The sequence below is a fragment of the Oryctolagus cuniculus genome, chromosome 11 (genome assembly GCF_051225735.1).
Source record: "Oryctolagus cuniculus isolate XC-2025 breed Fujian yellow rabbit chromosome 11, ASM5122573v1, whole genome shotgun sequence".
Lineage (NCBI taxonomy): Eukaryota > Metazoa > Chordata > Mammalia > Lagomorpha > Leporidae > Oryctolagus > Oryctolagus cuniculus.
In genome coordinates, this window is record NC_142877.1 from 43,238,529 (window position 1) to 43,250,255 (window position 11,727).

The window sequence follows — 11,727 nt, forward strand, 5'->3', positions numbered from 1 at the left end:
GCATTTCCGCAAGTCTGGATGGTGTGGCTTCAGTACACACCAAGGCTGTATGCTTATAAAAATATGGAAAAAGAAATTGAGCTTACATAATGACTGTCATAAAGTATGTGTATTGTATATGTATGAAGGTACTTCAGAAAGTGTGTAGAAAATTGAATTAGAAGATGTTTATTTTGGTGCCAGAATTTTTGAAATTCACGCATGGTGTTTTCCTGGTAGGCATTTTGAAGACTTGCCCCATGTATATTTATTTTCTTTACAAGTTTGAGATTTCACTACAGATTTCTTTCTAGTCAGATCTTTTCCTATAAAATTAATGAAATCGTAGGTGTTTTCTGATATTGCACCTACGGTTCTGTGGAGGTCCTGACTCCCTCAACACTCACTCTTTTGTGAATGTGCCCCTGTGTCAAGGCTGCTGTGTGCAGAGCGCTTCAGAACTCGGGGACTAGGTGCTGGCAAAGGGCGAGGAGGCTGGGAGAGGGGTCATGGGTCTCAGGAGGAGTGAGGGCCGGCTGAGTCATCAGGACTGTGGAGAAGGGACACCACTGAAACGCAGGTGCTCAAAACTCTTGCGGGCAGGGGTGGTCTGATCTCAGTGGATCAAGATCCAGAAACAGGTTTTCTGCTGGAAGAAGTCATTCACAGGCAGGGGAGAGGACAATAGCAAATGCTCAGGGCGGGGACACCTGTGAATGTTCCGAGGCAGAAGATCCCTGACACTTTGGAATTCTAGCCAGCTCTTAAGGGAGGTGCCAGTAAACCCTTCTCGTTACGTTGCAGGAGACCGGAGCCCCCATCCTCACTGATGACGTCAGCTTGCAGGTGTTCATGGATCATCTGAAGAAGCTGGCGGTGTCCAGCGCCTGCTGAGGGCCAATGTGCCTGGAGGGGAGGACACACACTGCGAGTGTGTGCACGGTTGTTTGTAAAGGCTTAGTAACGTTCCTCTCACTCTTCTGGTGGGTTTTAACAGGTCATCAAAGGAAATTCTGACTGCAGCCCTCGATTATAAGTTATTTGTATTCCTCTCTGTGCCCTTTTTGCTGCACCATGCGATTACAAGGTCATCACTGGTGTGCTGCTTGTGGATGTTTATGTTCTTTTTCTGTCCTGACTTTTATAACCTGTGTGAAATCAGAGGTCATGTATTTTGGCAGCTTGTTTAAATAGAAACCTTAATCATCATAATGGAAATAAATCTGGCTGGAAAAAGCACCGACTAAAACAATGCTAATATAGATTTGATCTTCTGAGGTGTGTGTGTGTGTTATGTTTTAAGTCTTAAGAAGCACTTCCTGAATGTAATACTCAAATACTGCCTAGATGTTAGGGAAGCCAAGAAGCAGTCCACAGTGTGTGCAAGTGGGTGAGGCGGAGCAGCTGGACACGCGTGGCCGGGGAAACGTCAGGCGTGGCTGCCGGCCCGGGGGGCCCAGTGCAGTCAGGATACGTCCACCCCGGGCATCAAGTAAAATAACTTGAACAAATACTCTTTTTTTAATCAGAGTCATACAACTGCACAGTCCAAGAAACAAACCCCAAACAAAAAGAAATACCTTATCCTAAGAGCTAAGAACAGATAGCCTCAGTCCCCTCACTCCCTAATCCTAACCTCCTCTTCAGGGAGAAGAATTGCTTTTAACCTTTTTTACACTTTTTGTTGTTGTTGTTGTAGAATACTATTTTAGCTGCTATTTCTCAATTCCCATTTTCATAGAATGTGGATATTAAGACCTTTCTCTCCACCCTCCATTTTTGGTCGGTTCTACCTTTACTTTTATATTATCAAGATTGGCAAAATCTAAATTCTGGCCTGTACCATAATTCCTTCTTTTTGTCTCTGAGTTGGCTGTGGGAGTGAAAGCTAATAAAGAGCATCTCCAGCATTGTGCTGACGTCAGTGTCACTCACGCCTGAGTCAGGTAGGAGCGGGACCTTTTCCTCCAGGAGTCTGATGTCCCAGTCTGTCCTTGTACCACTTGAAGGAGAACATTCCAGATGACAGAAGCAGTCCATGTCCTCACATGCCATAATGCTGCATCCTGGCTTACTTCCTTTTTGTATTATGAATTTTTAGATTTGCTATTGTTTTCCCCAGAGTTCCTAATTTTTGATTTTTAAAAAAGGTTTGTGTATTGATTTATTTAAAAGGCAAGGAGAGACAGAGATCGCCCATTTGCTTACTCTTCAAAATGCCACAATAGCCAGGGCTGGGCAGGGTGCAGCCAGGAGCCAGGAACACCATCCTGGTCTCCCATGTGGGTAGCAGGAACTCAAGTCCTTGAGCCATCTTCCACTGCTTCCCAGGCACAATAGCAGGAAGTCGGGCCAGATTTAGAGGTAATAGAACACACACTGTTACTCTTATATGGGATGTGGGTGTCCTAAGCAGTGGCTTAACACACCGTACCACAACGCCAGCCCCTTGTTTGCTTAAGAGGAAAAAATACTTTGCTCTCTTCTAAGAAATTCCAGCTTCTTGGGGCCGGCACTGACGTAGCGGGTGAAGCTGCCACCTGCAGTACCAGCATCCCATATGGGTGCCGACTTGAGTCCCGACTGCTTCGCTTCAGATCCAGCTCTCTGCTATGGCCTGGGAAAGCAGTGGAAGATGGCCCAAGTCCTTGGGCCCCTGCACCCACGTGGGAGACCTGGAGGAAGCTCCTGGCTCTTGGCTTTGGATCAGCACAGCTCCGGCCGTTGTGGCCATCTGGGGAGTGGACCAGTGGTTGGAAGACCCCTCTCTCTCTCTGCCTCTCCTTCTCTCTCTGTGTAACTCTTTCAAATAAATAAATAAATCTGAAACAAAGAAATTCCAGCTGCTTATTCTACTGAATAAAGTCCATGGGTGATTCCCAGTCTCCAAATGAGGAAAATAAAGAGAAGCTTTGTTTCCTTTTGGGAGTGGTGTTGGTAAGTTCAGTTCTGGATATTTTGAGTTGAAGGAGCTTGGGGGATCTGCAAGCTGAAAATTCCCTGCCTTGGCTTTCAGGAGGGAGACCAACAGGGACGGTAGGTGACAGGAGCAAGGCTGATGAGATGGAGAGATGGGAAGAGAAGCAAGCTCGAGACAGATTACCAATTTGTTTTGTCTTTAACAATGTTATTGAGGTGTGGACTCAAGTGGTGGATGCAGAGGCTTAAGTCAGCCAGGGTGCCCTGCACTGACCAAGCAAACATCTGTGTGCTTTATGGCGTGAACTTGTCATTGCAGGCCCATTGTAGGAAGAGTGATTTGCGGCCAATGTTGCCTTTCCATACATACAGATCACATACTGTGTGGGAATGTAATATGCCTCAATCATTAATCAGTCGCTGTTCACTAACACCAATTGTTCCTTTCTTTTTTCTTTTTTGCAAGGCAGAGTTAAGACAGTGAGAGAGAGAGTTATAGTTAGACAGTGAGAGACAGAGAAAGGTCTTCCTTCCGTTGGTTCACTCCCCTAATGGCCGCTATGGCCGGCGCTGCGCCGATCTGAAGCCAGCAGCCTGGTACTTCCTCCCGGTCTCCCATGTGGGTGCAGGGACCCAAGCACTTGCGCCATCCTCCATTGCCCTCCCAGGCCACAGCAGAGTGCTGGACTGGAAGAGGAGCAACAGGGACTAGAACCCGGCTCCCATACGGGATGCTGGCGCTGCAGGTGGAGAATTAGCCAAATGAGCCACAGCGCCAGCCCCTTGGCTTTCAATGTCATTGATAACGACAATACATAAATCTGGATTGTTTAAACTCAATTCAGTGCATGTAATCAATTTGTGAGAAAATTATAAAAACCTGTTACCCAACTTGGGCTTGTGACAGCCAGCTTGGGCAAACTGTTTTTTAATTTAAATAATTTGATTACCCAAGTAAACTTTAACTTTGATGCTTCAACCAGACCCTTAAGTATATTTTACATGTAATAAAATGCACCCAGTTGGGTCCAGTGCTGTGGTGTAGTAGGCTAAGCTTCTGCCTTTTTTTTTATTTTATTTTTTTTCTTTCTGTTTTACAAACCCTTGTGTCGAGGGCTGACTTTAAATAGATCACAGCGAGGGAGCTGCTCTGCTACGTACGTAAGCCTCTGCCTTTATTTTTTTATTTTTATTTTTTGACAGGCAGAGTGGACAGTGAGAGAGAGAGAAAGGTCTTACTTTGCCGTAGGTTCACCCTCCAATGGCTGCTGCGGCCGGTGCGATGTGGCCGGTGCACCGCGCTGATCCGAAGGCAGGAGCCAGGTACTTCTGGTCTCCCATGGGGTGCAGGCCCCAAGCACCTGGGCCATCCTCCACTGCACTCCCTGGCCACAGCAGAGAGCTGGCCTGGAAGAGGGGCAACCGGAACAGAATCTGGTGCCCCGACCTGGACTAGAACCCGGTATGCCAGCGCCGCAAAGCGGAGGATTAGCCTAGTGAGCCGCGGCGCCGGCAAGCCTCTGCCTTTAATCTGCCTTTAGTGCTGGCATCCCATATGGGTGCCAGTTCAACTTAGCTACTCAACTTTTTAAAGAGTTATTTTATTTATTTGATTTTTAGTTACAGAGAGAGGTAGAGTCAGAGAGAGCGGTCTTCCATCCTCTGGTTAGCTTCCCAAATGACCACAATGGCTAGAGCTGAGCTGAGCTGAGCTGAAGCCAGGAGCCGGGAGCTTCTTCCGGGTCTCCCATACAGGTGCAGGAGCCCAAGCACTTGGGCCATCTTCTACTGTTATCCCAGGTTATAGCAGAGAGCTGGATTGTAAGTGGAGCAGCCAGGACTTGAACTGATATGGGATGCTGGCACTGAAGGCCAGGGCTTTAACCCACTGCACCACAGCGCTGGCCCCAGCTGCTCAACTTCTAATCCAGTTCCTTGCTGATGGCCTGGGAAAGCACTAGAAGATGGCCCAAGTGCTTGGGCCCCTGCACCATGATGGGAGACCCAGAAGAAACTCCTGGCTCCTGGCTTCATATCAGCTCAGCTCTGACAGTTGTGGCCATTTCGGGGGTTGAACCAGTGGATGGAAGACTTCTGTCTCTCCCTCTGTCTGTAACTCTGTCTCAAATCTTTATTTAAAAAATAGTAATGGGGCCAATGCCTGCAGTGCCATATGGGCACTGGTTTTAGTCCCAGCTGCTCCACTTCTGATCCAGCTCTCTGCTATGGCCTGGGAAAGCAGAAGATGGCCCAACTGCTTGGCCCCTGCCCAAGGAGGAGGAGACCCCGAAGAATTTCCTGGCTTCTCACTTTGGCTTGGCTCAGCTTGAGCCGTTGTGGCCAATTGAGGAGTGAACCAATAGATGGAAGACCTACCTTTCTCTCTCTCTCTCTCTCTTCCCCCACCTTTCCTTTTCTCTCTGTGTAACTCTTTCAAATAAATAAATCTTAAAAAAAAAAAAAGTAAAACTGGCATCCTTTAAAAAAAACACCCAGTTAGAATGTACAATGAGGTTTTTTTTAATAAAAAAGATTTATTTAGTTATTTATTTGAAAGTCAGAGTTACACAGAGAGAGGAGATGCAGAGAGAGAGCGAGGTCCTCCACTCCCCAGTTGGCAGCAATGGCCAGAGCTACGCATATCCAAAGCCAGGAGCCAGGAGCCTCCTCCCGGTCTCCCACACAGGTGCAGAGGCCCTAGGATTTGGGCCATCCTCCACTTCCCTCCCAGGCCATTAGCAGAGAGCAGCATTTGAAGTGGAGCAGCCGGGTCTCGAACCAGTGCCCACATGGGATGCCGGCGCTTCAAGCCAGGGTATTAACCTTCTGTGCCACAGCACCGGCCCCTACAATGAGTTTTAATAAATGTGTCCACCCATGAACCCACCAACATACAGAACATTTCAACAGCCCCCAAAACTTACTCAAACCCCCTTTAGTCCTTCACATCTGTATCCTGGCTGCAACAGCTACTGGTCAACCTTCTCCCACTATCACCCATTTGTTTTATCTGGTTTTTTTCTCTCACTTAGCATAACCCATTTAAGACTCATCTGTGAGTTGCATGTTATCAGTAGTTCCTTTGTATTGCAAAGTGCTATGTCACATTTCATTTATCCATTTTCTACCTGATGGACATGTACGTGGTTTCTATTTTTTGCTGTTATAAATAAAACAATATCTGTGTAGATGTCTTCATGTGGACATAGGTTTTCAGTTTTCTTGGGTTAACAACTAAGAATGGAATGTCAGGGTTGTATGGTAGATATATGTTCTGGTTCTAGGAACTGCCAGTTTTGTAAACATGTTGTATCATTTATGTTTCTGCTAGTAAGAGTCCCCAATAGCCCCAAATTCTTTTTTTTTTAACGGGGTAGGGGGCAAGGGGGAAGGGAGTGTAGTGTCATTATTTTTTGTATCTATGAACTACATCGAATCTCTTCTCTTTGTGTTGATATCACATTCACACAAGAATTGATGAGAATCGTGTTGCAGTCAGGACCGTGCGTTATTCCCTGTGACCCTGGGAATCTAAAGACTTCTGGCCGGCACCGCGGCTCACTAGGCTAATCCTCTGCCTTGTAGCGCTGGCACACCGGGTTCTAGTCCCGGTCAGGGCGCTGGATTCTGTCCTGGTTGCCCCTCTTCCAGGCCAGCTCTCTGCTGTGGCCAGGGAGTGCAGTGGAGGATGGCCCAAGTGCTTGGGCCCTGCACCCCATGGGAGACCAGGAGAAGCACCTGGCTCCTGCCGGCGGCCATTGGAGGGTGAACCAACGGCAAAGGAAGACCTTTCTCTCTGTCTCTCTCTCTCACTGTCCACTCTGCCTGTTAAAAAAAAAAAAAAAAAAAACTAAGAAGAGAAAAAGAAAACGTAAAAGATGGGGAAAAGAAGGAATGGAGGTTTAGAAAGAAAGCCATGAGGACACGACAAAGAGAGGAAACACATGAGGGATGAGGGAAGGTAGGAGACAAAAATGAAACCAAAATAAGGAAGAGAGGAGAAAGCATGAAGATTTAAAAAGACAGAGAGAGAGAGAGAGAGAGAGAGAGAGAAGGCAAGCAAGTGGGGAGAAAAAATTTAAAAAAGGACAAAGAATATCAAGTCAAATGGGGAGTGAGAAATAAAGTTGTAAGAAAAAGAAGCTAGAAGGAGACAGAGCGGGAAACAGCGAACATGAGAGCAAGAGACGAGACAACAGGGAATAAACTGAGAAAGAGAACATAAAAGAAAGGAAGAAAAGAAAAGAGAAAAGAAAAAAGAAAGACGCCAATGGTAACCCACAGGGGACTCAGCTCACCCAGGGTGGGGCCGACCCCAGTCACGGCCCGCTCCCGCCCCCTGGCCAGCTTCCCACCCATCTCGCGGCAGCGGCCGTGGTGGCAGGGGCGCCCCAGCCCAGAGAAAAATGCACACCCCCCCGCCGACCCCACAGCAGAAAGCCGCCCCAAATTCTTACAACTGGTATTCTCCGTCTAAATTTAGCCATCCTAATAGGTGTGTAGATGTGTCCCATTGTAAAATGCGGAGTTAAAAATAAGTATTTGAAAGGCAGAGTGACAGAGGGAGAGACAAAGAAAGAGATCTCATCTGCTGCTCCATTCCCCAAATGCCCACAATGGCCAGGGCTGGGCCAGGCCAAAGGAAGCTGGAACTCCATCCAGGTCTCCCACATGGGTGGCAGGGACCCAAGCACTTGGGCCAATTTTGCGCTGCCTTCCCAGGTGCATTAGCAGGGAGCTGGATGGGAAGCAGAGCAGTCAGGACTGGAACCGGCTGTCCTATACGGGATGCCAGCATTGTAGGCAGCAGCTTCACCTGCTGCACCACCCAACACAGGCCCCAGAGTGTCTAATTTACATTTTGGTGGTGACTGAGGCCCAGTCACATGTGTTGCCTGTTTTCCAGTTGTGTTGTCTGTAAGGGGTCCTCATATATCCTGGGTATGTATCCCTGTTCACATATATGTATTTTGAATATTTAATTCAGTGGCAACTGGCCGGCGCAGCGGCTCACTAGGCTAATCCTCCGCCTTGTAGCGCCGGCACACCGGGTTCTAGTCCCGGTCGGGGCACCGGATTCTGTCCCGGTTGCCCCTCTTCCAGGCTAGATCTCTGCTGTGGCCTGGGAGTGCAGTGGAGGATGGCCCAAGTGCTTGGGCCCTGCACCCCATGGGAGACCAGGATAAGCACCTGGCTCCTGCCATCGGATCCGCACGGTGTGCTGGCCGCAGCGCGCCGGCTGGGGCGGCCATTGGAGGGTGAACCAATGGCAAAGGAAGACCCTTCTCTCTGTCTCTCTCTCACTGTCCACTCTGCCTGTCAAAAAAATAATAAATAAATAAATACAGTGGCAACCTTTTCATTTTCTCAACTGTGACTTCAAACAGCCAAAGTTTTAACTTTGAAAAGATCAGGTTTTTGCATATGGTTCAATGCTTTTCGTCATGTTAGGAATCTTTGCTTATCTCAAAGTGACAAAGATTCTCTCCTGCGTTTTCTTCCAGGTTTTTAGCTTCAGCTTTTACATGTTAAGCAAGCCAGTGGTTTATTTAGAGTTAATTTTTGTAGGTGTGGATTTCTGTAGGGCAGAACCACCTTTAAAGGGTGGGCAACATAAAAAGATCCGGGGGGAGGGAGGGTTCGTGGCACTGTGGCTTAGCAGTAAAGCCGTGGCCTGTAGTGCCATCATCCTATATGGGTGCCGTTTTGAGTCCCGGCTGTTCCTCTTCCGATCCAGCTCTCCTCTATGGCCTGGGAAAGCAGTGGAAGATGACCCAAGTCTTTGGGCCCCAGCACCCACATGGGAGACCTGGAGGAGGCTCCTGGCCTCGGGTCGTCGCAGCTCCTGCCATTGCAGCCATCTGGGAGTGAACTAACTCATGGAAGATCCCCACCCCTCCCCTCTCTTTCTCTCTGCCTCTTTGTAACTCTGGCTTTCGAGAAAATAAAATCGATTAAAAAAAAAAAAAATCCCTGCGAGATTCCCGGGAAAGTGACGTCTTCGAAGCCAGGGTGTCAGATGCTTTAGAAATCAAGTTTCCGAGTGCGGTTGGAGCAGGTACCCGGGATGTACTGAGCTTAGCCCGGCCCAAGCACATCAGCCCCGCTATTGCAGCGCTGGAGATCACGCTGTGAGGAAGTGCGAATGAGAGAAATGTGAAAGCGGGCAGCAGGTGCACACGCACGTGTACATGGCTTAGAGTCAGCCAGGATTGATAGGAGCGTGGGGTGGGAGCCAGGTGTCACTGATGGAGGCAGGAAAGCAGGAAACCCAGAGCACAGCGGAGGGACCACGTTGGCCTGGGGGTCCCCAAAGTTCACCCAAACTGACCTGGAGGGAAAGCAGGGAGGAGCAAGAGGTGCGGTTTAGAGACAAGAGATCGCCGCACATTTTGAGAGCTTGCAAGAGATGGAGGTGAAAACAAACAAAAAAAGAGATGGAGGTGACCTCGTCAAATCCTGCCAAGCAGGCATTACACTTTTTCAGATGACAAGTGTCTGCTCAGAGAAGTTGCCATCTGGTCTTTCGCGTGGTATGCAGGGTCGGCCTCTCGCAGCTCAGGACCAAGTCCCTCGAGGTCCAAGCCGAGACGAGACGGTTGGGACTACAAGTCCCAAGAAGCATCGGGGCCAGAGCAGGAAGCGGCCGTGGTGGCCGGCTTCCAATTGGTTGCAGTGGCGGCGGCTTTGGAGCGCCAGCCAGAAGTCCCGCCTCCTACGGGGGCCTTGGCGGATCCAGGCCTCCAACCGGAGGCAGCATGCAGCCTAAGCAGGCCGCGAACTGGTACCGGCGGATGTCTGTGGTCTACGCAGTGGGCGCCTGGACCCTAATGGGCTCCGTGTTTTTTCTCAACCGCAAAAAGAAGCCGTCAGGTAGGGCTCTCCGGTGGCGCGTGTCTCCGGACCCTCGGACTTCGGGTGGACAGTGCCCAGGGGGTAGTGCCAGTTTGTTCTGCAGAACTTGTAGTTGCCAAAGAAGGATCTTGCGCCCCTGCACCCGCGTGGGATCGGGTCTTCCTAGTTATTGGGTGTAAGGAAATCTATAGGCCGGCGCCGCGGCTCACTAGGCTAATCCTCCGTCTTGCAGCGCTGGCACACCGGGTTCTAGTCCCGGTCGGGGCACCGGATTCTGTCCCGGTTGCCCCTCTTCCAGGCCAGCTCTCTGCTGTGGCCAGAGAGTGCAGTGGAGGATGGCCCAAGTGCTTGGGCCCTGCACCCCATGGGAGACCAGGAGAAGTACCTGGCTCCTGCCTTCGGATCGGCGCGGTGCGCCGGCCGCAGCGGCCATTGGAGGGTGAACCAACAGCAAAGGAAGACCTTTCTCTCTTTCTCTCTCTCACTGTCCACTCTGCCTGTCAAAAAAAAAAAAAAAAAAAAAAAAAAAGGAAATCTGTAGAGACAGGAAGTTGACTAGAGAGGTTGTCATAGGCCAGAAGGCTAAAGGTATGGGGTCTTCCTTTTGTGGATGGAAGTATTCTGATGTTTTGCTGGCTGCCCAAATCTGAATATAATAAAAAGCATTGAATTGTACATTTTAAGTGGATTGTTTGGTATGTTAAGAAGCTCAGTAAAGCTGTTGTGAGAGAACGGAAGGTTCTCATTTTGTGATGAAGACTCGTTGTGGCCAGGCCAGCGTTGGGGACACAGGGGTTAAACTGCCTGCAGCACCAGCATCCCATGTGGGTGCCTCCTCCATTCCCGGCAGCTCCACTTCCAGTCCAGCTCCCTGCTAATGTGCCCGGGAGGGCAGTGGAGGGTGGCCCAAGTCTTTGGGCCCCTGCATCCACGTGGGAGACCAGATGAAGTTACATGTTCCTGGCTTCGGCCTGAGAATTGCAGTCTTTTGGGGAATAAACCAGCAGATGAAGATATATATCTCTCTTTCTGTAATTCTGCTTTTCAAGTAAATAATCATTTAAAAAATTGTCAGTGGCCTGAAAATACACATATCTAGCATTAAGTACTTATTAAAAACATTTTAATATTGTAGTGGCCACATCTGTTCTTTTTTCCTTTCCTAATTTTTTTCTTTTTTGAGAAGATGACTATAATACTCTGTCTAATTTTTTTTTTCTTTTTAAGGTGATGAAGTAGAACAAAAGGATACCTCAACACAGGAAACTTCCGTTCAAACAAATGAAATACTTGAGGCTCCCAAAGGGTTTTATGTGGAAACAATTGTCACCTATCGAGAAGATTTTGTTCCAATTACTGAAAAGATTCTCAACTATTGGAAATCGTGGACTGGTGGCCGTGGTCCAGAATCATGATTGAGTGCTAAATTATGAAAATCAGGACTTGGGTTCAGCACTGACACTCGATAGATGACTTGATTTCCATTTTATGTTTGTGGAAAGTAGAAATTTAATATTTTTTCTGTAAAAATATAATCACTAATTATGTGCAATAAACTTTTCCTTGAGAGAAAGTGGACTTGCATATTCAAGATGTGTTCCTCTTGATATACCTGAGTGAGACACTGGCATGAAATTCACATCCAGCTTCCATTAGCCCATTTTCTGAAACTACTTAATGTGGCTTTATGTTTCCATTAGACTCAGCTGTAGCAGTCCCTTTAAGGTTAGAGTCGGCAAGTCTCCATGTTGAGTCTGGGATTCACAGATCCCCGTGGACTGGTGCATGGATCACAGTTCCTAAGTTGCATAGACGTGTCCTGTTCTTCAGTTCTGCTACAGATCCCCCTCATCCCTTTGGCGGGCACGGCTTGTGGGTCGCCTGCTGCCGGTGCCAGTCTGGATGCTGGGCTGCTACATCAGGACACCATCATTACTGCCTCACTAGTCTCCTGATTGGTCTCTTGGGTTGCAG

At 48.5% G+C, this 11,727-nt stretch overlaps 2 protein-coding genes across 4 annotated transcripts in view; both read left to right on the top strand.

Moving 5' to 3' along the window:
* Positions 1-1,256, top strand: part of SEC23B (SEC23 homolog B, COPII component) — a 39,485-nt gene extending 38,229 nt beyond the window's left edge. For all 3 annotated transcript variants that reach the window (XM_008256345.5, XM_002710951.6, XM_089308221.1), the window contains one exon: positions 784-1,256. In XM_008256345.5, the coding sequence (XP_008254567.1) occupies positions 784-873 (90 nt within the window). In that variant the 3' untranslated portion in view covers positions 874-1,256. The remainder of the gene's footprint in view (positions 1-783) is intronic.
* Positions 1,257-9,618: 8,362 nt separating this feature from the next.
* SMIM26 (small integral membrane protein 26) lies at positions 9,619-11,326 on the top strand. Its single transcript, XM_051845349.3, has 2 exons — positions 9,619-9,771; positions 10,981-11,326. The coding sequence occupies exons 1-2, from the start codon at positions 9,657-9,659 to the stop codon at positions 11,166-11,168; spliced, it is 303 nt and encodes a 100-aa protein (XP_051701309.1). The 5' UTR covers positions 9,619-9,656; the 3' UTR covers positions 11,169-11,326.
* Positions 11,327-11,727: the final 401 nt, after the last annotated feature.

Bases quoted from the DNA above. Each gene is read 5' to 3' on its own strand.
- SMIM26 (XM_051845349.3), top strand. From the start codon at position 9,657: ATGCAGCCTAAGCAGGCCGCGAACTGGTACCGGCGGATGTCTGTGGTC. The intron at 9,772-10,980 runs GTAGGGCTCTCC...TTTCTTTTTAAG, and splicing joins CCGCAAAAAGAAGCCGTCAG to GTGATGAAGTAGAACAAAAG.